Source organism: Myxine glutinosa, chromosome 2 (assembly GCF_964187855.1).
Source record: "Myxine glutinosa chromosome 2, kmMyxGlut1.1, whole genome shotgun sequence".
NCBI classification, from domain to species: domain Eukaryota; kingdom Metazoa; phylum Chordata; class Myxini; order Myxiniformes; family Myxinidae; genus Myxine; species Myxine glutinosa.
In genome coordinates, this window is record NC_136262.1 from 31,112,831 (window position 1) to 31,137,896 (window position 25,066).

Below are 25,066 nucleotides of genomic sequence, written 5' to 3' on the forward strand. Positions count from 1 at the left end.
GGACGTGTGGGCTGGGATGACGCTTACCTGCGCTTCTGTATCGCAGAGGAAACGGCGCCCGGACAAGGTGTCCGTGATGAATAAGAGGCTGCCGGAATTGCCGACGCTCAGGGCCGCTACCGAGCGCCGGCTCGGTCGTTTCCCGACTTGCCAAACGAGCACGGCGGGCAACACTTCTTAGCCTTGTGGCCGAACCTGGCGTGGAAACGGCACCAGGCTTGCGGCGGGAGCGGCGGAGGCTGCGGCTTTCCCAGCTGCGGTGGTGGTGGGCGGGGCGTGGCGGCGGCCACGAGGTGTGCAACCGCATCAGCCTCGGGATCCACAACGTGTGCAGCCGCATCAGCCTCGGGATCCATGACGGCCGCACCGAAGCTCGCCCGCGTGTCACAAGCCGCGAAAAACTTGTCGGCCTCGACGGCCAGAGCGCGGGGTTCCCCTATTTTGGAACCGTCCAACGCGAGGCGTACCTGTGCCGGTAGCTGGCGTAGAAAATGCGCCCGGAATAAAAAATCCGGGGCTTTGTCACCCAGCAACGACAGCATGTAATCCATCCGCACCGATGGTCGTGTGTTGCCGAGTTCGGGAAGGTCCAGGAGGCGGTTCGCCCGTTCGAACTCCGTGAGGCCAAACGTGGCGATGAGGAGACGTTTGAGCGCCTTGTACTTGTGCTCTGCCGGTGGGTGCCGCAGGATGGACACGACTCTGGCGGCTGTGCCGGGCCCGAGGGCGGCAATCACGTAGTAGTAACGCGTCTCGTCCGCCGTTATTCCTCGAAGCTGGAACTGTGCTTCGGCCTGCACGAACCATACCTCGGCCTGTGCTTCCCAAAACTCAGGGAGCTTTACCGCGACCGCGTTGCTGGCCATGGCACGTTCTGTGGTCAGCGACGGCTGAACCAATCGGGGTCACCAGTGAAGTGCGGTGCTACGCACACAACTTGTTTGCCAAAAAAGGTAAGCCACAACGCGTAGGATCAAAACCAAAAGAGTCTTTATTGTAAAACTCAAACTGTAGCACTGACTTGCTTGGGGCTGCGAGCCCCGTGTATATCCCGAGGCCACGCCTGCCCCTCGGGCGTGGCCGACACCCCATTGGTGCGCGGAATGATGTCACCGCGCCAGCGAGCCATCGTGTCCGCCACAATATCGTATGTGTACAAAGCTCCTTTATTAGTCTAAGATTACCATAGTAAAATCAAACAAAAACTCAACATTGGATAAGTTTTTAAAATTTAAACGAGATCCCATCCGCAATTCAGGGGAAATCAACCTGTCCGTAAGGATGTATTCTTGCAAGCATGCAACACTTTCTTCTGATCCATCTCTTTATCTGGGTGGTGTATAGGCAACAGGCCACTGCCTCAACCACTCCCGAAAATTAAAAAAAAATTATAACCTGGGGGTGTGTTTCATTAAAGCCTACGTCACACATAGGCGGATTTGTCGGCGACTACTGGCGACTGGAAAAATCGCCACCACCCGCCGACAATCGTAATGAAACCGTAATGGACGGTCTTCTGTAGTCGTGGTTATCCTCCCCAGGTCGGCTGCAGTCGGCAAGAGCCGCAAAGTGGCAAAATATTTTTTTTAATGTTTAAAAACGGCGCGCTCAGTCGTCCTCAAAAAAGATCCGCCATGCTGTCGTGATGGAACCGCCATGCTGTCGTCGGTATCCGTAATAAGACCGTAAAGCGGCCGCAACCCAGTCGCTCATAGTCTTCCGCAATCGCCCCAGCATCGCCCCACCAGCTAGCACGGCAGAGATGCGAATGCCATACGGCCTTCCTGCGGCATCTTCCCGACTACGGGCCGACACTGTTGCGGCTGCATATCGACTACAGAAGAACTGTCACGTCTCCCCTGCGGCTATGGGAGACTGACGACGACAGCAGTAGGACTAGTGGCGGCCGAGTTACGGCCATTGGCGACAGAGATACGACTGCCTGGCGACTGCATTACGACATACCACGATTCCATGGCAAGACAGGATGGTGTGAGGGTCTCCGTGGAGTGAGGTCCTGTGGTGCCGACAAGGATATGGCTTTATTGTTTGGACTTGGGACTTTTGGGAACTTTATTTTTGGGACTTTGGTCCTTTGGAAACTTTATTTATGGGACTTGGGACCAGTGGAAATAATTTGTTGGACTTTATTTCCATTCTCTCTCCCTGCAGAAAAGTTTGATTATTACATTACAATGATACATCTTTATTAACTTTCTTATTGTATATCAAACATCTTTATGCTTCATGTCATACATCATTGAAATGAATAAAGTGAAATGTAAAATAGAGAAATAAAGATTTAAAAAGTTGTGTGAATCGTCTCCAATCGCCGGTGGTCTTATTGCAGTCTTGCGGACGTCGGAGTAAACCGCCACCCGGCCCCAATGCAGTCGCCGCGATCCGCCATCGGTCGTAATCTAGCCGCCAGACTGTCGCCACGCTGCCGCCGTGCATCCGCAATGCAGTCGTCGTCGATCTTCAACAGTCGCCATCCCACTCGGGGCATCGTCGCAATGCAGTCGCAATGTGGCCGCCTGCAGTCGCCATACTGCCGCCTGACCATATTTGACCGCCCGAAATCGCCAGTAGTCGCCGAAAAATCTTGATCGCCGGCAGTCGCCAGTAGTCGCCAAAATATCCGCCTATGTGTGACAGGGGCCTAAGCCTCAGTCACACTGGATCGTACATTTTCTGGATCGTGCGATTGGTGGCAATTTGGCCGAGGTACGACCAATCGGCAATGTTTGCTACGATCTCCATTTGCGATCGCATACTGCTATTGCTCTTAAGACTGGTGGTAGGTCATCGTACGATTGGTGGTACGCGTGGTCGTACGATCACCAACGATTGGAGAAGATCGATCGCAAGATCGTAACCTGGTCGCAGGCCCGGTGTGACTGGGGCCTTACCAATCAGCTTGCTATTGCTCGTCATGCCAGCTGTTCCGTATCAATGATTCGTTGGAGTGCTTAAGCCACTTGGTGAGTGTTCCACAAGATCATTCCCTCCGCCACCGAAGGTGGGCAGAGGTTATGTTATTACCCTTCTGTCTGTCTGTCTGTCTGTCTGTCTGTGAACAGGATATCTCAAAAAGTTGTGGAAAGATTCAGACAAAATTTGGTGGAGAGGTTAGATATGCGACAAGGACAAAATTATTAGATTTTGGTGAAGATCCAAATCCGGATCTGAATCTTAGAATTTTAAAAAAGTAATTCTTCAGCATTGAGAGATAAGTCTAAAAGCGATATATAGCATGACATGTCAACAAATTGTGGATGGATTCGGATGAAAGTTGGTGGACAGGTTGGGTGTGTTACAAGGAAGAATCGATTCAGTTTTAGTGAAGATTCTAATCTGGATCCGGATCAGAGAATTTTTCCAAATGCACCCCTTCCCCCAAATGAAGAAAATTCCAAGATGGGGGATTTTCTATTTACATGATGGAATCAAACAAAACTTACATGTGCACAACTTCAAGATGTTATCATTAATCCCTGAAAGTTGTCATCATTAAGTGTCATCATTAAAGCTCAGAGAATTGGATGAAACATACAACATGCATATGTCACATGTACAACATAGTTCCGCTCCATGAAATGGAGATGAATATAATGATTTATAATACACTTCTATAAAAAGTCTATTTATAATGTAATTATCCCCATGCTTTTTGAAAATAAGGGGGGATATTGGAATCGGCTCCTGTCTATCCGTCTGACCATCCGTCACACCATCTCCTCCTAAACAGTTGGGCAGAGATTCACCAACATTGGTAGTTATGATCAACACATGTCAAGAAGGAGCAAGAGCAGTCATTTTTGGCTCCGCTCCTTGGGGCGAGGTCAATAGCTGAAATACCAAAAATGGGCAATATGGGCACATTTTAAAACTTTCTTAAATGCAACTTTGGCAATGCAATCACCATTGGGGGTCACCTGAAATATGTAACGTTTTTTGGAATTGACCCCTGGTTCATGCCCCAGGGGGTGGGGAGTTAGTTCCACTCCATTATATAGAGATACAGGGGCAAAATGGGAAAAAATATTTTTAACTAAAAAATTGACGTGAGTCATTTCTGGTGGAACCTTTTGCCATCTTTAAACTTTGACCAAGAACCCGATGGTCACTCTGGCTGAGCTCCAGAGATCCTGTGTGGAGATGGGAGAAACTTCCAGAAGGACAACCATCACCTCGACACTCCACCGATCTGGGCTTTATGGCAGAGTGGCCAGACGGAAGCCAAACAGTTCAATCTTGGTTTCATCAGACCACAGAATCTTGTTTCTCACAGTCTGAGAGTCCTTTAGGTGCTTTTCTGCAAACTCCAAGCGGGCTTCCATATGTCTTTCGCTGAGGAGAGGCTTCCGTCTGGCCACTCTGCCATAAAGCCCAGATCGGTGGAGTGTTGCAGTGATGGTTGTCCTTCTGGAAGTTTCTGCCATCTCCACACAGGATCTCTGGAGCTCAGCCAGAGTGACCATCGGGTTCCTGGTCACCTCTCTTACCAAGGCCCTTCTCCCCCGATTGCTCAGTTTGGCCGGGCGGCCAGCTCTAGGAAGAGTCCTGGTTGTTCCAAACTTCTTCCATTTAAGAATCATGGAGGCCACTGTGCTCTTGGGAACCTTCAATGCAGCAGAGATTTATTTGTAGGCTTCCCCAGATCTGTGCCTCGACACAATCCTGTCTCTGAGCTCTGCAGGCAGTTCCTTCGACCTCGTGGCTTGGTTTCTGCTCTGATATGCATTGTCACCTGTGAGACCTTATATAGACAGGTGTGTGCTTTTCCAAATCATGTCCCATCAATTGAATTTACCGCAGGTGGACTCCAATCAAGGTGTAGAAACATCTCAAAGATAATCAAGAGAAATGGGAGGCACCTGAGCTAAAATTTAAAATTGTCATAGCAAAGAGTCTGAATACTTATGTCAATGTGATGTTTCAGTTTTTTTTATTTATTAAATTTGCAAAACTTTCTAAAATCCTGTTTTCTCTTTGTCATTATGGGGTATTGAGTGCAGATTGATGAGGGAAAAAATGAATTTAAACGATTTCAGCATAAGGCTGCAACATAACAAAATGTGAAAAAAGTGAAGGGGTCTGAATACTTTCTGAATGCACTGTATACCTCTCCCATCCCCCAAGCCCTCTCCCTCCCACAGATCTCCCGATGTCCCTGTTCTCTGCTGTTTTACTTGTGTGCTTCCCTCTCTCTCCCGATCTTGTCTCCCGCTCCCTTTATTGTATGTTTTGTGTGTCCGTTTTTTTTTGTGATTGGTGATTGATCTCTTACACGAGGCTCGATGTTGTATACAAAAAAGAAAAACTCCCCTTGTGCCTTTACACCATTGACCTTTGACCCAGAGGGTGCTGTCACAATTTTGGGTAGCTAAAGTTTTATTCATCCCCCATGCTTATAGGCCTATGTATATATATACATCGATGTTAGCAAACAAGACTTTGTGTTCCTTGATAGATGAGGCTAAGGAAGGAGGGACATTTATGCAAAGCGAATTGCCATTGGGACTTCTGGTGTTAGAGTATAACATCACTAATGTAGCCTGAAAACATTCTTGCCTCAAGCAGCCTGCATCGAACACCAAGCTCTCTCTCATTGTGCTTTGTTACGGAAGTCAAAGTGTGTCTAATTGTGCTCACAGACGATCAGAGCTCAGCAGATCTGCACTGGGTCCCCATGGGAAAGCAGAACAGTAAGCTGCGCCCGGAGGTTCTGCAAGACCTCCGTGACAACACCGAGTTCACGGAGCATGAGCTGCAGGAGTGGTACAAGGGCTTCCTCAAAGACTGCCCGAGTGGGAATCTCACTGTGGAGGAGTTCAAGAAGATCTACGGAAACTTTTTCCCATATGGAGACGCTTCAAAGTTCTCTGAGCACGTGTTCCGCACGTTTGACACGAACGGTGACGGTACAATAGACTTCCGTGAGTTCATTGTGGCTCTCAGTGTGACGTCACGAGGACGCCTTGAGCAGAAACTCCAATGGGCCTTCAGCATGTACGACCTGGATGGAAACGGCTACATCAGCCATTCCGAGATGCTTGAAATCGTACAGGTGAGTTTGGCATTTCTCCCATTATGTGTAGGGTATGGGGGTATGTAGGGTAGAGTATGTGTTTGATCACTGATGGGCAAGAGTTGTTGTGATGATGGCCTGACAACTGCTGAGAACCTTGCAGCCGCCATTTACTGCAGCAAGACTTTGTTACCTTTGTGGAAATTGTCACCTGACCGCTTGGTGCGCACTTCCAGGCCATCTACAAGATGGTCGCATCTGTGATGAAGATGCCAGAGGATGAGGCTACGCCGGAGAAACGCACGGACAAAATATTTCGACAAATGGACACAAACCGTGATGGTGAGAAACATCCTATTTCAACATGTCCCAGTGTTCCTTGAATTACCTCCGTCACTGAAGGTGGATGGAGGTTATGTTTTCACCCCTGTCTGTTTGTTTGTTTGTGAACAAAATATCTCAAAACATTGTGGACAGATTCGGACGAAATTTGGCAGAGATGTAGCGTATGTGACAAGGACGAAATGATTAGATGTTGGTGAAGATCCGGATCCGGATCCGGCTACTAGAATATTTAAAATGATTCTTCACCATTGGGAGATGGGGCCAAAAACGATACATAGCAGGATATCTCAACAAGTTATGGACGGATTTGGACGAGACCTGGTGGACCGGTTTGGTGTCTGACAAGGACGATTCGATTCAATTTCGGTGAAAATCTTAATATGAATTCGGATATGAGAATTATTTAATTTTTAAAGTGATTCTTCACCATTGGGAGATATGGCCAAAAACGATACATAGCAGGATATCTCAAAAAGTTATGGACGGATTTGGACGAGACCTGGTGGACTGGTTGGGTGTCTGACAAGGAAGAATCGATTCAATTTCGGTGAAGATCTGAATATGAATTCGGATATGAGAATTATTTAATTTTTAAAGTGATTCTTCACCATTGGGAGATAGGGCCAAGCAGGTGGAGGTATTCTCTACTGCGTGCCGTTATAGTTTTTACCTGTGCCGATCCACACGTTATTCGCTGTTCCAAGTCGCTGTGCTGAGCTGAAGATACGCTTGCCAAGTGAGCTTTGTGGGATTGCATGTGTAGGCGTGGATTAAAATGTATCCTTGCCAGTATCTGCACTTCTTATCCGTACCGGCAGTGAGAGTGGGAGATGGAAATGGAGATGAGAGATGCTGTGATCAGTGATTCGCAAGGTGACTTTGTCGCTAAGACAACTGGAAAAAGCTCTAATCTCTCATTCCTGTTGTACTCATCTGTCTCCTTTACCTCAGGAACAGCACAGCTTGTTGTTTCATATTGCCATGTTCTTGCTGTTCCTTTGAGGTTGCAGCATATCCTTGTGGGTGGAATCCATTTCCAGTTATGAAAATTCTGAGGTTTCCTGTGTGGAACTGTGCGGAGGATTTTAACTGCACTGTTAACATAACAAACTTTCCTGGGATGTGATAAACATTCCCCTAAAAGGAGGGTGACCTTTTCACGAATAATATGAGGGTCACGCAAAAGCTCTCCCACTCCTAAGACACCAGCAGGTCACAGTCTTTGCAACGGATGATGCTGTATTGTCCATAAGGGGTGACAGCATTGCACAGAATAGCCTGAAACTCCAAATTCTTTTTTATTTTTTTTTATTTTTATTTTTGTTGTATACAAGATCGAGGCTCGTGAAAGAGCTAACATTAATCACACAAAAAGACAAACCGACACACAAAACACAAAAAACAAGGGGAGCGGCAGACAAGATGGGGAGAGAGGGGGAAGGACACAAAAGAGAGGGGGAAGAGGGGGAAGGACACAAACACAACATTTGAGAGCAGGGACATCGGGAGGACTTGGGGGGAGGTGGGAGAGGAATAAAACATATGAACACTGCAAGGACTCTGGGGTGAATTACCGGGGGTAGAAAAGATCAAGGTTTTCGATGGGGGAAGATAAGAGATGGTGGTGAACAGCTGTTTTAAAGACCTGGAGGGAGGAGTGGGATTGAAGGGAGTGGGGGAGTTTGTTCCAGAGGCGGGAGAAAAGGGGAATGAAAGAGTGAAGGTGAGCAGAGAGCCTAGACTTTGGCAGTTTAACCATAAGAGGGTTGCAGGCAGATCTTGTGCGACCTGAAGGAATATTGGGGGGACAGAGCACAGAGAGAGCTGGGGGAGCAAGGCCGGAGAGGAGTCGGTAGAAGACAGAAAGACCACCAACCTGCCTGCGGTGAGTGAGTGAAAGGCCCTCGGTGTTGACTACATCGCAGGAGATTCCAATGATTCTGAAAGCTTTGGCCTCAACAGCGTGAAGCCGAGCAAGGTGTGAGGCAGGAGCACCAGCCCAGAGGGGGGAACAGTATTCCATTGAGCTGCGGATGAAAGCCTTGTACGTGGTGAGGAGCTCAGGTGTGCCAAGGAAGGACTTCGCACGACGGAGGATGCCCAGTCGGCGACTGGCTTTGGAGGCCAGCTTGGAAATGTGGTTTTCCCAAGAAAGATCATGGCAGATAGTGAGACCCAAAAGCTTGAGCGACAGAACTTCTTGGAGAGGATTGTTGAGAAAGTAGATGGGAGGGTTGTCCAGTCGGTCCTTTCGGAGAGACATTGTAAGAGTGTGAGATTTGTCAGGATTGAAAGACATGTTCCACTTGTTTGACCAGTCTGTGATTTTGTCCAGGTCTGCAGAGAGTGAGGAGGCTGCAGACTGCCGATCTGAGGGATGAGGAATGGAGCAACAGAGAGTAGAGTCGTCAGCAAAGAGATAGAGAGGATTTTCAAGAGAGTCAGAGAGATCATTGATGAAGACCAGAAAAAGCACAGGGCCCAGAACACTACCTTGGGGAACTCCAGCCTGAACAGGAAGAGGAGATGAGAGAAACCCATTCAGGGCCACACGTTGACTACGACCAGAGAGGAAGTCCGCCAGCCATGCGTGGAGATTTCCATGGATACTAAAGGAGGAGAGTTTGGTGAGCAGAGCAGGGTGCCAGACCGTATCGAAGGCACGTGAAATGTCAAGGGAGACAGCTCTAATTTCCTGTTTGGCGTTGAGGACCTCCATCCATTGTTGAGAAAGCAGAAGCAGCATTCCAGAGTAGAGTGACCAGGTCTGAAACCAAATTGATGATCAGAGATCAAGCCATTGGAGAAGAGGAAAGATTTAATATCTGAAGCAATGATGGATTCCATGACTTTGCTGATAATTGGGAGAAGGCTGATTGGTCTGTAGTTGCTGGGATCTGTTTTTGCACCTTTTTTGTGCAAACCGGTGATGTTGGCTGATTTCCAAGCAGATGGCAGATGACCTTGAGCAAAAGAGAGGGTGAAGAGAACAGAAAGAGGGAGTGAAAGAGCAGAAGAACATGATTTTAGGACCCGTGGGCTGATACCGTCAGGACCAGTTGCAGAATCAGAGTCGAGAGAAACTTTTCCACCTTGTCAGGAGGAAAGGACACAGAGTCCAGGAGCAGCTGGGTACGACTGGGTACGGTGGGTACAGAGAGGGATGGGTTTGGGACACAAGATTTAGAGGCAAACACAGAGTTGAGGCATTCAGGTTTTTCACGTGCGGAGTCAGCCGTTAAGCCGTTTGAGGTGAGGGAGGGGATGGAGGGGGAACAAACACCAGAAACAGATTTGACCAGCCGCCACCAGGATTTGGAAGAGGGAGACAGATAAGAGAGTTCGGTCTTGAGAATGGTGAGATATTGTTTCCTGGCTCTCCTGAGGGTGGACGCACACTTGTTTCGGGCTTTGTGAAAGGAAATGAGATTTCCTTCCGTTGGATTTGCTTTCCAGGAGACGAAAGCAAGTTGTTTCAGGGCAACAGCCTCACCACAAGATTCCGTGTACCATGGACGGGAGGAAGGGTATGACAACTGAAGACGAGATGGTATAAATTTGTGCATGAGAGAGAGCCATTTACTTTGAAAGAATTCCCAGGATGAGTTGATGTCAGAGGCGGTAGAGATTGGAGACCAGTCCAGATGATTGATGGCTGCTTGAAGACCGTGCCAGTTGGCCTGAGTGAAATGCCAGACTCGTCGACGCTGAGGAGGCTCTCTGAGAATGGTCAGAGAGATGTCCACTTTGACAAGCACATGATCAGATGAGCCGATTGGAGCAGAAGAAGAGCAGCAGACATTTTCAGGGAAGTTTGTCATAACCAAATCCAGAAGAGAAGATGCTCCGTTGACTGAGATCCGGGTCGGGAAATTGACAGATTGTGTCAGTCCCAGTGAGTCGCAGAAGTCCTTTGCTGAAGAGCCATGGCTGGTGAGAGAGGTACCCACACCCAGCCAACTGGCATGGTGACAATTGAAATCACCACATATGAGGAAGAGAGAGTTGGGATGGGTAGATAGAAGTTGGTCCATATTATCAGACAGTGAGATGTAGATGGAGTCATCGCTTGCTCCAAAGGATTCGAAATTTGGACGGAGTGAAGGAACATCCACCAACACAGTGTCCCCCCTCCGCCCCCCCCCCCCCCCACCCCCATGGTGTGAAGGGGAGGGACACTGTGTTGGAGGCCCTCTTTCTAAACCAAACTCCCTTTGAGTCTTTCATCCAAGTCCTTCTTTTTTGCTATGTGGAGTGACTTACATAACTGCCACTATTCCATATGGCTTAGCATGTATTTTCATACCAATATTCATAGTATTGCAGTGAACATATTGTTTCGGATCTCCGAACGTCGGCCTTCCCCTTATCAAGGGGGGTTTAATCCCCTTGTCCTTTTACTGGCCGACGCGATCCTGGGGCTATCACGTTCCTTCCGGTCGGTGTTAAATAGGGTTGTAAGCCGAATTAGTCTTATTACCTAAGTACTAACACCGGCCATGAAGCAAGGAAATAACCCCTCCCGAACCATGGCGTTAGTGGACACGCCGAGCGAAGTGAGCCGCGATTCGGGCCGTTAACAGGTACTGAACCCGATTCGAGCGGTTCTTAATCGTGCCACGCTTACCCAATTGAGAAATCACTAAGACGGTCGAATTGAGAGGAAAACAGGAATAACACAAGAATTTATTAACAATTTGTACACGAAGAAGAGGAAGAAAAAGAAGCAATGTACGATGAAGAGGAAGAAGCAGATACACAGGGCAGCCTTATACAGTTTTATACTTATCCCTGGACCCGGGCCCGTTCACACTCAGACTCACTCTCAGACCCACTCACACGGGGTTTGTAGATGGTCGGGTTGAGGGTCCACCGATGGCGTCCACAGCTCGTCCGGTCTCTGACTCGAACTGTGCAGGTGATGGAAGACGGCAGGCAGCTCTCCGCGTGGCGTAGGCGCGAGGCGGACAATTATATATCGGGGAAAGGTCGGCTGGCTGGCGATTATATTGCGTACGCAATAGGTGTACCGGCGCCTTTATACGCGCTCCCGGTATCGCTATGCCCAATGCGCCACTTCCCCAACGATGTTACCAAAGCGCCTTCCACCAACGTCCTTCCCAACGCTGCAGTCCTCTGCAATGCATGCCGCGCGCCAGCCCTTTGTAAAGCGCAATCAATCCTTTTTAAGGCTTGTCACCGCGCGTCTCTCCTCCTCGTAACTGAATACCACAACTGATGAGCGCCTCTCCCTTCTCATCACTCGTTACACGAACCAGGCGCCTCTCCCATCATAACACGAGCGCCTGCCTCTCCCTTCTCAACTGAGTTGGGGGCCTCGCGCGAAGGGTTATATTGCCACACCCAGCGAACCCTCTGGAATGTCCAGCCACACCCTGTCAGGCGATGTTGCCTCAGCCCTGATTGGCTGTTGAGGGCTTACCGGCTCCGCCTTTGACGGCTGCTTGACGTGGTCGCACCCCCACCCTTGCGCTCCGCCCCCTTTTCGGGCCTTACCTCGTGGAATTTGGGCTGGTTCGAGTGGAAGCCCAACGGCAGCGAACGCTGCTGGCAAAGGAGGTGTTTTAGCCAAATCAGGGCGCAGGATGGATGCTGCCCAACGAGGTTGATTTGGAGGGTGGGCCGCAAAATGAACGGGGCCTACTCTTATTTGTTTTACACAAAGCAGATGCAACTATTGGAAATGGCCTTATCCTAAACACATACGAAGAAATAACTAACGTTCTAAGGTGACCTACGTGTTGCATGTGGCCTAACTATGGGGTGCAACCTTTAACCTTTAATGATGTTACCTGTGTGGGTTCTCAAAACCACAACAATATGTTCACCGTCGCCAGAGAAGAGGGTATTGCATTTCAGTCCGTTTTTCTGTCTGTCTGTCTGTCTGTCTGTCTGTTTGTCTGTCTGTTTGTCCGCACAGAATAAATATTATTTTCTCCGCAGCTGTTGGTCCGATTGACCAGAAATTTTCACCATAGGTGCAACTCCGCCTGTAGAATTTTTAAATGATAATTATGACGTCATGGGTCACATGGTACAGGCGCTATCTTGGAAAAACCGAAAAACTTTGCACCTCGATATCTCTGAAAGCGCTGCGTAGAAAAAAATTGAGCTTTTTTTTTTTTTTTTTTTTTTGTATACAGGATCGAGCCCTGTGAAAGAGCTAACATTTATCACACAAAAAAAAATCAAACAGACACACAAAGTATATTGTTGCGGATCTCCCGAAGCCCGTTCTCATTATAAAGGGGGGCGGTTAAACCCCTTTTTTCCCCCTGGGTCTTCGGGTCCGCGAGGCCGAATCGCCACTTCCGGGCAAACGTGAAAAAGGGTATTGGGACAAATTCGCACGTACCTTTAACCCACGCTGCCACGAAAGCGGGGAACGAACCTCGCACAAGCCCCGCTTAATCGAGTACGCCCGAGCGGTATGTGTATCACGTGACTTGTGCTGTTACTTTTATGGGACCCGATTCGAGCGGTTTTATTCATACCATGCAAAGCCAATGGATGGAAGGGACAGGGACGGTCAAATCAGAGGAAGAACACAATTTATTTGCAATGTACAATGATTCAGAATGAAGGAGGAAAGGGGACACAGAGCAGAGCTTAATCAATCTTACTTAAGCCCAGACACGGGCCCACTCACGCACACGGGGAGAAGAAGAGAAGAATGTTCGTGCGCCAAGCACGCTTCGCCGTTGGTCGCTCCGGGACAGTGCCCGGCGTGGCTCTCCGATGTTCGCGGCATGTACGCAGGCGAAGGCAGGCAGGAGGAAATCGCGCATCTGTGGCCCGGCGCGGGTCGTCCTCTCGAGCGCGCAATTAATACAGCGCAGAGCGCAGGGCACGGGGAAAGTTCGTGTGCAATAGGCAATTCAATTCACTCGTTCTGCAGCTCCACTCGCGTTCTCAAGCTCAACCCAACTCACTCTCACAGGGAACTGTAACTCATCTCACAGGGAACTGTAACTTGCACACGACTCTGACCGACCTCGTCTCACTCAACTGCCGTCTCGAACTCATCTGTTCTCGTACTCATCTCAACTGAACTCACTGGGAACTGCCGTGCACGCGACTCTGACCGAACTCAACGGGAACTTCTGGACTCAACTGAGGTGGGGGGACTCGGCGCAGGGGTTTATGGCTCCGCCCCGGCCCGACTCGAATGTTCCAAACCCCGCCTCTGGTCGTCGTGGTTAGCCTCTCCCCTCGAGCCCTGATTGGCGGCTCGTGCTTACCGACCACTCCTCCTGCCGCGCCTCCCTTCGGCCTCGGTAGACTTGTTCAGGCCTGCTGCGTGGCATTTCAGCGCTAAAACCAAACCAAATGCACCAAAGCAAAGCGCCAAAAGAATACCTAAGCTCACTGGCCTACTCAACGCAAAACTAAACACAGGAAAGGACTATGCTTACATTCACGAAGAAATAACTGAACTACCGCGAGGCTTCATGTTGTGGTGCGTCTACCTACGAGGGGGAATTAACCTATATTCCAAAACCACAATAATATAATAAGGGGAGCGGTAGACAAGATGGGGAGAGAAGGGGAAGCACACAAACACAACATTTGAGAGCAGGGACATCAGGAGATCTGTGGGAGGGAGAGGGCTTGGGGGGAGGAGGCGTGGGAACGGGGGGGGGGGGGGGTGGGAAAAGTATAAAACACATGGACACTGCTCGGACTTCCAGGAAAGAAGTCGGTATTTCAAAAATGTGGATCTGTGGTGAATTAACGGGGATAGCAAAGATCAAGGTTTTTGGATGGGGGAAGATAAGAGATGGTGGTGAACAGCTATTTTAAAGACCTGGAGGGAGGAGTGGGATTGAAGAGAATGAGGGAGTTTGTTCCAGAGGTGGGAGAAAAGAGGTATGAAAGAGTGAAGGTGAGCAGAGAGTGTTGATTTTGGCAGTTTCAACACAAGAGGGTTGCTGGCAGATCTTGTGCGCCCTGTCGGAATATTTGGGGGACAGAGCACAGATGGCTCATTGTAAAGAACTCTCTATGGGGAATAACATTTTTATGATGATGTCATAGGTGCCTCCATTGTGACGTCATAATTTGACAAGTACCGATGAAGATGAAATTTATTGAGCGTCATCTCGTGATAAATTGGTGGAGACAAATAATAATAATGACGTCATCGGTCACGTTGCCGCCATATTTGTTTAGATACAAAAGCCTTTAAAAAACACTAAAACCCCTTTTTCTCCGAAACGGCGAAACAGATCAAGGCAAAACATTACATGCATAATCGCATACCCATGACAAGCAAAAGGTTCTGTGACCATGACGTCATAGGTCACATGTTTTGGCGGCTACGATTTTTTGAAGAATAAAAGTTTAGAAAGGCACTCCTCCAGAACGGCTGAACAGATCGAATGGAAACTTCACACATGTGTTCCCCATGCCTTGCGTATACCATGCTGTCCTTGAATAATTCATACGTCACATGGTTTGGTGGGCATGCTGGATTGAACGAAAATATATTTTAAAAATTATATCGCTTTAACTGCTTCATTAATTGATGTGAGACTTCAAAGTAATGTCGTAGTCATAACACAGAACACGTGTTTAAAATTTAAATATGATTGATCCTACGATCTGGCAGCCAGAATTTGTTATTGTTTGAAGAAGAAGAAACTATTATATTATCTTCTCCTGTCCTGTAAGTTTTCAATACATCTGTTAATTATGTACCGTTTGAAGTCAATGGCATCCTGTCTATAAATTACGTACGTCTTAATTATGTACTATCGGAATGTACCTTTCAACACTTTGGACTGCTGAGACCCATTGGGCCTTTGAAGAACCTTTAAGACCCTTCAAGACCCTTAATACCACCAAGACCCCAACATAACCTGAAGATTCATAAATACCATGAATAACCAGAGGATCCCAAGAACCCAAAATACCCTGAGGACTCAGAAGACTTCAAAGTAGCCTGCTCCCAATTATCAGCAAAGTCATGGAATCCATCATTGCTTCGGATATGAAATCTTTCCTATTCCCCAATGGCTTGATCTCTGATCATCAATTTGGTTTCAGACCAGGTCACTCTACTCTGGACATGCTGCTTCTGCTGTCTCAACAATGGATGGAGGTCCTCAATGCCAAACAGGAAATCAGAGCTGTCTCCCTTGACATACCACGTGCCTTCGATACGGTCTGGCACCCAGCTCTGCTCACCAAACTCTCCTCCTATGGTATCCATGGAAATCTCCATGCATGGCTTGCGGACTTCCTCTCTGGTCGTAGTCAACGTGTGGCCCTGAATGGATTTCTCTCATCTCCCCTTCCTGTTCAGGCTGGAGTTCCCCAAGGCCATGTTCTGGGCCCTGTGCTTTTTCTGGTCTTTATCAATGATCTCTCCGACTCTCTGGAAAATCCTCTCTATCTCTTTGCTGATGACTCCACTCTCTGCCATTCCTCTTCCCTCAGATCGGCAGTCTGTAGCCTCCTCACTCTCTGAAGACTTGGGCAAAATCACAGACTGGTCAAACAAGTGGAACATGTCTTTCAATCCTGACAAATCTCACACTCTTACTATGTCTCTCCGAAAAGATCGACTGGACAACCCTCCCATCTACTTTCTCAACAATCCTCTCCAAGAAGTTCTGTCGCTCAAGCTTTTGGGTCTCACTATCTGCCATGATCTTTCTTGGGAAAACCACATTTCCAAGCTGGCCTCCAAAGCCAGTCGCCGACTGGGCATCCTCCGTCGTGCGAAGTCCTTCCTCGGCACACCTGAGCTCCTCACCACGTACAAGGCTTTCATCCGCAGCTCAATGGAATACTGCTCTCCCCTCTGGGCTGGTGCTCCTGCCTCACACCTAGCTCGTCTTCACGCTGTTGAAACCAAAGCTTTCAGAATTATTGGAATCTCCCGCGATGAAGCTATCTCTGAGGGCCTTTCACTCACTCACCGCAGGCAGGTAGGTGGTCTTTCTGTCTTCTACCGACTCCTCTCCGGCCTTGCACCCCCAGCTCTCTCTGTGCTCTGTCCCGCAAATATTCCTACAGGTCGCACAAGATCTGCCAGCAACCCTCTGATGGTTAAACTGCCGAAATCTCGGCTCTCTGCTCACCTTCACTCTTTCATTCCTCTTTTCTCCCGCCTCTGGAACAAACTCCCTCACTCCCTTCAATCCCACTCCTCCCTCCAGGTCTTTAAAACAGCTGTCCACCACCATCTCTTATCTTCCCCCCATCCAAAACCTTGATCTTTTCTACCCCCGCTAATTCACCCCAGATCCACCTTGTTTGAAATTCCAACTTCTTTCCTGGAAGTCCTGGCAGTGTCCATATGTTTTATACCTCTCCCACCCCCCCCCCCTTCCCATGCCCCGCCCCAAAGCCCTCTCCCTCTCACAGATCTCTCGATGTCTCCATGTCTCTCGGTCCCTGCTCTCAAATGTTGTGTTTGTGTCCTTCCCCCTCTCTCCCCATCTTGTCTACCGCTCCCGATGTTATATGTTTTATGTGTCGGTTTGTCTTTCTGTGTGATTAATGTTCGCTCTTTCACGAGCCTCGATCTTGTATCGAAAAAAAAAAAAAAAAAAGACCCAAAAGACCATGAGGACCCCAAAAGACACCGAAGTCTCCGAAGACCCAAAAGATCCCAAGGACTAAAAAGAGCCATTGATCCAAAAGACTCCGAGGATGCAAAAGACCCCGGGGACTCAAAAGACTCCGAGGCCATCCTCATTTAAAAATAAAAATACAATACTGAATTCAGTTTTATAAAGAGGACGTAATGTGTCACATGCGTCTGATGAAAGTGGGTTGTACAAAATAATGAAAGAATGTACAAAAACACCCCACAAATACACCTCACAAACACATCCTGGCGAGGATGTGCAATCTCTGATTGCTCTTTCTTGCTTGTTTTGTCTCTGTTGGATTCTCATCCAATATTTCCTCTAATGGCTTCCATTCTGTGCTCCATTTGGTGATGTTCAACCTTGCCTTCAACCTTTGCTGCTCTTTGGCAACCTCCCTTGGCTCCCAGATCATGTAATTTTGGAAGTGTTCATTTCACCGGTGGTCTTCAGGGATCTACCAAGGCGCACTGTGTGTCTGGCAGTTTAATCCGGTGGATTGATGTGGCCTTCAGCCACCTTTTTCCACTTCCCGATACACTATCTCTGAATGCCTTGAAATATACGGTGCATCGGACTTGTTACTCTGCATTTTCTCTACTTCATCAGTTTATACCTTCACACCTTCATCTATCCTGCCCATCATCCAGGTATGGTAATTTCCAGAAATTAGGGTGGCTTTTCCTCCTGGACAGTCATCCCCACTGATGGGAACCTATAATCTCTCTGTGAAACTCGCAATCATTGGGCTTCTATCACCAGATGTACCAGAGCTCAAGATTAGGCCCACCTGATGTCTGATCCACTGTCCATCTACAAAAACTTGGTGGGCAGTTGGTCAAGTCTGTTTTGGGTATATTTTCCAATATATAGTTATATATATATAATTATTTTTTAACCTCTTTCTTTTTTTTTGCTGTGTTGTGGACTATTGTGAGCATCCTGTTCATATATCTTTAAATTTATCAATGTACAAGCACCTCATCCATTCCATCACTCCTGAGGAAGTGAATCACAGTAGACACTGCTTATGCTAAGCTGACTGCCTTTGTGTAAAAGGCCGTGGTCACGAACCTCACCTAACTATCCAAGACTCCCTCGCTCCCAACCCGGCCCTTACTTTCACTGCAAACTTCCTCCAGCACATGAGCTAGTTTTCCTCCTGTAAAGGGGGAGAAATTCCTCGCTACATTTGACTCCTGCACTGGTGCTGGACCTGATTAGTGGCGTGGGGACTTTTGTCTTCCTCTGAATGTGTGAAAAACGAAGGAGATGATTTTGGACTTTCGGAAGGGTCACAATCATGAGCCTGTAACCAGAAATGGTGATAAGGTGGAAATTGTTAGCAAATTTAAATACCTGGGCACCTTTATTGATAACAAGCTAACTTTTGATGGAAATACTGATGCTCTGTACAAGAAATCAATGCAAAGATTGTTTATATCTTCTTAGGAAGTTTAATTAATTTGGTGTTAGCTCTCGTGTGATGCGGATGTTGACAAATTCCTTACTGATCAGTGTTTTATCATTTAATTTGATTTCCTGGTACAGTTATCTTGATGTGCGGAATAAGTCACGATTGAAAAAGGTCATTAGACTGGCATTTAAAGCTGTAGGTTAAAGCCTTCAACCAGTCTGGAGTCTCTATACTTGCGGGCACTGAAAAGGAAGGCGGTGCAGGTGTTTACCGATGAAAGTAATTTCTTGAACGGACATTTTGAAAAACTGCCATCAGGGAGACACTTTTGTGTGAGGAGGATGAAGAAGAACATTTTCAAAAGGTCATTTGTACCATGAATGAATGAATGAATGATCGTTTTAAGGCCATTTTTCCCTGCTAGAGCGGGACTGGCCTCGCAGGTCCAATGGCAATCATGGTTCCCTGTTTGAGGCAATGTTTTTTTATGGCCGGATGCCCTTCCTGACACCAACCTTTGGTCACGCTCTTACGATGCGCAGGGATACGGTGTACCTATTCTAAATCGGGGTTCACACCGTGATCATTCATCCCAGCAAGCTGGTACTCAATTAGCCGACCTCGGAAGGATGACAGGCTGAGTCAACCCCCCTGGCGTTAATTCAGCGATCGACCGGGATTCGAACCCAGGATCCTTGGAATCCCAAGCCGGCACCCTAACCGCTAAGCCAACACCAACACCAAAACCATGTGCAATTCAAATGCTAAATTCAAATTCGTAGACATTTTGCTGTTTAGTCAATCTTCCATATTTTATATTTATTGTATATTTTATATCTTTTTATATCGTTTTCTTATTCCCTTTGTGTTTTATGTTTTATTGATGATCAACTTACGGTGTCACCAAAGAATAATTTCCCTGAATATGGGACAATCAAGATTTATTAATTATCATTATATCAGCAGTTTAATACTTAACATGACTTCATCTGCTCTATTTACTCCTCTTTCTCTGCTCTTTTCCAGGTCATACATTCTTTGAGGACCACCAGCCTGAATCATGGAAAGTCGTCATTGTTCCCCAAATTGAAAATTACGGTGTGAAAAATTTCCCGCTCAGCTTTTGTACAGTCGGCCTTCTTCCCCTCATTAGCAAAGTATTGGAGTTGATCATTGTGGCAGACCTCAGGACATCTGTTCTCTCACTGTCTGATCTCAGATCACCACAAGATGTCTTCCACCCACATCATTTGACACTTGACACGCTGCTTCCATGCAGCGTTTCCTTTGGGACTGGCTTTCAGATTTCCTACGTACTCACAAGCAACTGGTTTCTTTACCATCTGTTGCTTCAGCGAAGGCATAGGAAGGGCAAGTTTGATATTACTGGAACAGCTAAAACTCCTTCTTTGTGCGGAGAGGAGATGGTGTGAAATACAGTCCAGAAGAAACAAAAATCCAGCAAAGCAAAGTCCAGCAAACAGTGATACCGGAGACCAAACCGACATCCCTCACTGGCTTTGCTAGTGAGGAAGGTGACTGTGACACCCTGTGGACCAAAAACAGGACCAAAAACAACACCTGGAAAAGGGCAGATGAGCTATCGTGGGGAGCCAATGGCCACATCCAGTAAGGAGATGGTGTCTCCTAAAAAAACATCCATCCGGTTTGGACCGGTTCAAGTCATATCAAAGACTTAAAAAAACAGTACGTGCTGCTTCCTTGCTTGAAAATGATAGAGCACGGACAATCCCCATTGGTTGGCATCCATGGGGAGTAGGAAATTCCTCTTGAGGAAATGCCCAGCTGAGTACGGTGACAAAAGCGGCGCCATTGTTATGACGTCGCTGGTACCAAGAGTATCCCGGGAAGTGACGTTGGTGACGGCACTTCCTCCAAGCTCAGTGGTGAAATGTACGGTATTTAAGCCAGATGAGGTTGTAAGAGTAAAAAAAAACAACAACCCAGGAACATTCCGAAAGGTGAAAGCAAATTCTCATGTCCTGTTCGGAAAAGTGCTCGACTCAGTTCGAATGAATACACAAGTTACGACGTTTCTCCTGCTTCCTTCATGCTCCATCAACAACGGAATATGTCTCCTCTGCCCCCCTCCCCCTGGATGAGTACTGCTACTTAAGTACTGCTACTCTGTACTGCTACTGCGTAGACTACTACTACTGTACTGTACTGTACTGCTACTGTACTGCTACTGTACTGTACTGCTACTGCGTACTGCTACTGTACTGTAGTACAGTACTGCTACTGCTACTGTACTGCTACAGTACTGATACTGCTACTGTACTGCTACTGTACTGCTACTGTACTGCTACTGCTACTGTACAGTACAGTACTACTGCTACTGTACTGCTACTGCTAAGTACTGCTACTGTACTGCTACTGTACTGCTACTGCGTAGACTACTACTGTACTGCTACTGTACAGATGAGTACTGCTACTCTGAAAGCTCTATGAGTATAATTAAGTCCGACTCCGACTTTATTAAGTCTTAAGTTTATTAAGTCTCCGACTCTCTTGAAAATCCTCTCTATCTCTTTGCTGATGACTCCACTCTCTGCCGCTCCATTCCTCATCCCTCAGATCGGCAGTCTGCAGCCTCCTCACTCTCTGCAGACCTGGACAAAATCACAGACTGGGCAAACAAGTGGAACATGTCTTTCAATCCTGACAAATCTCACACTCTTACGATGTCTCTCCGAAAAGACCGACTGGACAACCCTCCCATCCACTTTCTGAATAATCCTCTCCAAGAAGTTCTGTCGCTCAAGCTTTTCGGTCTCACTATCTGCCATGATCTTTCCTGGGAAAACCACATTTCCAAGCTGGCCTCCAAAGCCAGTCGCTGTCTGGGAATCTTCCATCATGCAAAGTCCTTTCTGGCCCCCATCCCAAACCTTGATCTTTTCTACCAGCGTTAATTCACCCAGATCCATTTTTCTGAAATACCAACTTCTTTCCTGGAAGTCCTAGCAATGTCCATGTGTTTTATACCTCTTCCATCCCCACCACTCCCCTCCTCCTATGCCTCCTCCCCCCAAGCCCTGTCCCTCCAAGCCCTGTCCCTCCCACAGATCTCCCGATGTCCTTGCTCTCAAATGTTGTACTTGTATGCTTCGCTCTTTCTCCCCATGTTGTCTCCCGCTCCCTTTATCTTATGTTTTATGTGTCAGTTTGTCTTTTTGTGATTAATGTTAGCTCTTACACGAGACTCGATCTTGTTTACAAAATAAAAAGAAAAAATAAATAAAGAATAAATAAAAAATAAATAAAAAGAAAAAAAATAAGTCTGGACTAAACAAGATAAATGGTGGGAGCCTTCAGACCAGACTATCACGTTGGGCTTTCGCCCACCACATCACACCCCACACTACAATTGGTGTGACACCAGCTGAGCTGCTGATGAAACACGACGTTTGCGTACACGAATGGATTGTCTAACACCCGACCCGACGTTGTATCATTTGTGTACCAAAATCAATGGAACCAGAGATGTAATCCTGACAAAAATACTGTGCAGGGCTTTATAAACATCGGGGAACCGGTGTTTGTGAGGAACTTTGGTCACGGACAAACTTGGTTACCAGGAAAGGTTCACAAAAACGAGGGAATGTTGTCCGACACAATCAAACTCGAGGACAGTTGAGTCATCCGGAGACACCTTGATCATGGCCTGCATCGGTCTTGTAATTCTGTCTTCTTCACAAATGATGTCTAGCTACCCCTTGAATCTGTGAACAGCGACATTGGTGCTGCCGATGGTACTGCACCGTTCCCTAAGGCAGTCTCCGATAATTATGACTCGGATGTTGCAGCACCACCACCAGTGGAACCATCTGTTGGCTTTGCACCCCGACGATCATCCAGAGTTCAAATGGCACCAAAACCACCTCGATTTGTAGCTGATACTTGTATATTCATGACCTTGTCTTCATTCTTCACTGGTGTCTTCATTACTCTTGTATTCACCATTAATGCATTTACACACTTAACGGGGAGAGATGTGGTGTATTGGATCAAGCGGAAGTCGGGTGAGCCCAAGGGAGCGGGGCCAGAAGCCCGTACAATGGAGGAGGCCTGCCACGGGTTCTTGGGTTTTGAGTATTGTGAGCACAAGCTCCTTTGTCCGTTTGATACTATACAGCAACTGTCTTTTGAAGTCTGTTGTCTCATTCTCTTACCTCCAGTACCTCGTCTGTTTGCCACCGCCACCTCATTGTCTCTCCCATTTCCACCTCTCAGCTTTACTACACCCGCGGAGTCCTTGTTCCCCGTTCACCTGCGGCTCCTCTAATCATGCTGTTGTGAATCAACACGTTCTTGTCCTGTTTCCCCTTCACCTTACCTTTTGTTGGCGAACCTTTTCTCCCCTGTTATTCTTCCCTGAGCATCAACACTTGGAATAAAATATACCTGCTACTTATCTCAGAATTGCTTCTTGTTCCGCAGGCAAACTATCATTGGATGAGTTCATCCGTGGAGCAAAGAGCGACCCTTCTATTGTACGCTTGCTGCAGTGTGATCCAAGCAGCCCAAGCCAGATCTAGCAGCCCAAACCAGATCTAGCAGCACCGACACTGATCTATTACTGCAGTACCTCTGAACTTCCCTTCCCTCCATCCCTAACCTCTCTCCCGTTCCCAATTAGTTCACCAATATTCTCACAACACAAGCAAACTTAAAAATCCCTCGGCAATGATTGCACAAGTTATTTTTGCTTTGAAATGAATTGCACCATTGATGGTACTAGAGCGGTGTCCATGGGGTTAACTTGGCTTTCAGACATCGGCTCATGAGAATATGCCACGACCACTCGTGCATCCGACAGCACTGTATTCCTGTCTGACATCAATGTCATTTTCATTAGGAAGGGAAGCCTAGCGGGTTGTAGTCTACATTACTACCGACCCTTTCCATCACAATTTCCTACTACAGGGCATGCTTCACACTTGTAACATCGATCAACAGAGTCGCGCACAGCTTATTTCACTCCCCACTACATCATCGCAGTGTGTGTCTCAAGTCAAGGCACACACCGAACGCACGTTGCCCTAAATCCAGGAAGTTATCAGCTGTGGTGCTTGTTTTTTATCCATTCAGTGCTCAGTATATGGCTAAGCATAATATTTGTTGCTGTGGATAAGTCAAGGGATGATTAGGCCTGCCTACAGAAGCCCCCCTTGAACTAGTTGGTCCAGCTCCTGGAATCAAAAACACTCATGAAATTGAAAATTGGCTGGGCCAATTTACTATCAACCTGCAAGGAACTCACTCTTGCAAAACCCATGACCTTTTGGCACTTTACTTACTTGATAACCCAAAGTGTTAAAGTAGTATCAGGTAACAACATCCAGAAGTGGATGTAACTTTTGGCTGGACCGTTTTGCTTTAAAGACTTGTACAGACGATGTCGTCGTAACCAGTAGTAGCTAGCAGCACGTTGTAGTCTTAAGTATTGGGCCCTTTCGAGACTTTGCTTTGTACGCTTGGCTTTTATATCACAAGAAGCAGGCTGAGTGGGCAGAACACACCAGGTATTGTTGTAAAATCCCACCGATGGTCTCTGCAGGTGTAAGTGAATCCGGTAGTTTTATATTGTTAACTTGTTTTGTAATGGTTCTGGTTGTATACTGTTTCTTGACCAGCCAGTCATGACTGTTTTTTATAGTTATCAGTAGTATGGTCACTTCTGCATTATGTAGTTATTTATTTAATGTGATAGGTTATTGTCGTGCCCACGCACCATGCTTAAGTCATGTAGGATACTGACACCAACCACATAGAGCTGCCCATGCATCTTCACTCTGCTTAGTGTCACCTTTGCAAGCAAAAGGCATCACCTGACCGTTTTTGGAAACTCGAGATCCGTCACATGACATCTGATGTGCTCATTTTATATGTACACACAGCAAACACAATAGAAACACACGGAACACAAGCCTCACACTCGGCCTCCAGAAACATCACCTGCAGCACTTCCGAACGCCTCAAATCCATACACCTTGTGTTTGGAGGATCTCACGTCGAGTTGATCAAGATGGAACACCAGCGTTACTTTTGATGTTTGCTTTAGTAAATGTGGCTTTTTATGTTGTAGAGTTTTCTTATTTTGTGGTCTATCTTGAAGGCGTTTGCAATGAACATGACCACTGCACTATTAAAGCTAGGCGTGGCTGTGTGCTATGGATCCGCTTCCTGCCTTTCCATGGTACCTACTATTTGTGCCTGACCTGATTCTTTAAAAATGACCTTTATTCATGCTGAGAATTGTCCCTTAAAATGGCAATGTGACCTAATTTTAAGCAATTCTCTCTCTCTCTCTCTCTCTCTCTCTCTCTCTCTCTCTCTCCGTCTCTCTCCCTCTCTCTCCCTCTCTCCGTCTCTCTCCCTCTCTCTCCCTCTCTCCGTCTCTCTCCCTCTCTCTCCCTCTCTCTCTCCCTATCTCTCCCTATCTCTCTCTCTCCCTCTCTCTCTCTCCCTCTCTCTCTCCCTCTCTGTCTCTCCCTCTCTCTCTCTCTCTCTCCCTCTCTCTCTCTCCCTCTCTCTCCCTCTCTCTCTCTCCCTCTCTCTCCCTCTCTCTCTCTCTCCCTCTCTCCATCTCTCTCCATCTCTCTCCCTCTCCCTCTCTCTCTC

The 25,066-nt window shown here is 47.3% G+C and overlaps 1 protein-coding gene across 4 annotated transcripts in view; it reads left to right on the plus strand.

The window, feature by feature from the left end:
- Positions 1–24,625, plus strand: part of LOC137421916 (hippocalcin-like protein 1) — a 70,604-nt gene extending 45,979 nt beyond the window's left edge. For all 4 annotated transcript variants that reach the window (XM_068108485.2, XM_078773072.1, XM_068108484.2 and 1 more), the window contains 3 exons: positions 5,661–6,073; positions 6,271–6,376; positions 22,883–24,625. In XM_068108485.2, coding sequence (XP_067964586.1) covers positions 5,696–6,073; positions 6,271–6,376; positions 22,883–22,980 — 582 coding nt within the window. In that variant the 5' untranslated portion in view covers positions 5,661–5,695 and the 3' untranslated portion in view covers positions 22,981–24,625. The remainder of the gene's footprint in view (positions 1–5,660; positions 6,074–6,270; positions 6,377–22,882) is intronic.
- Positions 24,626–25,066: the final 441 nt, after the last annotated feature.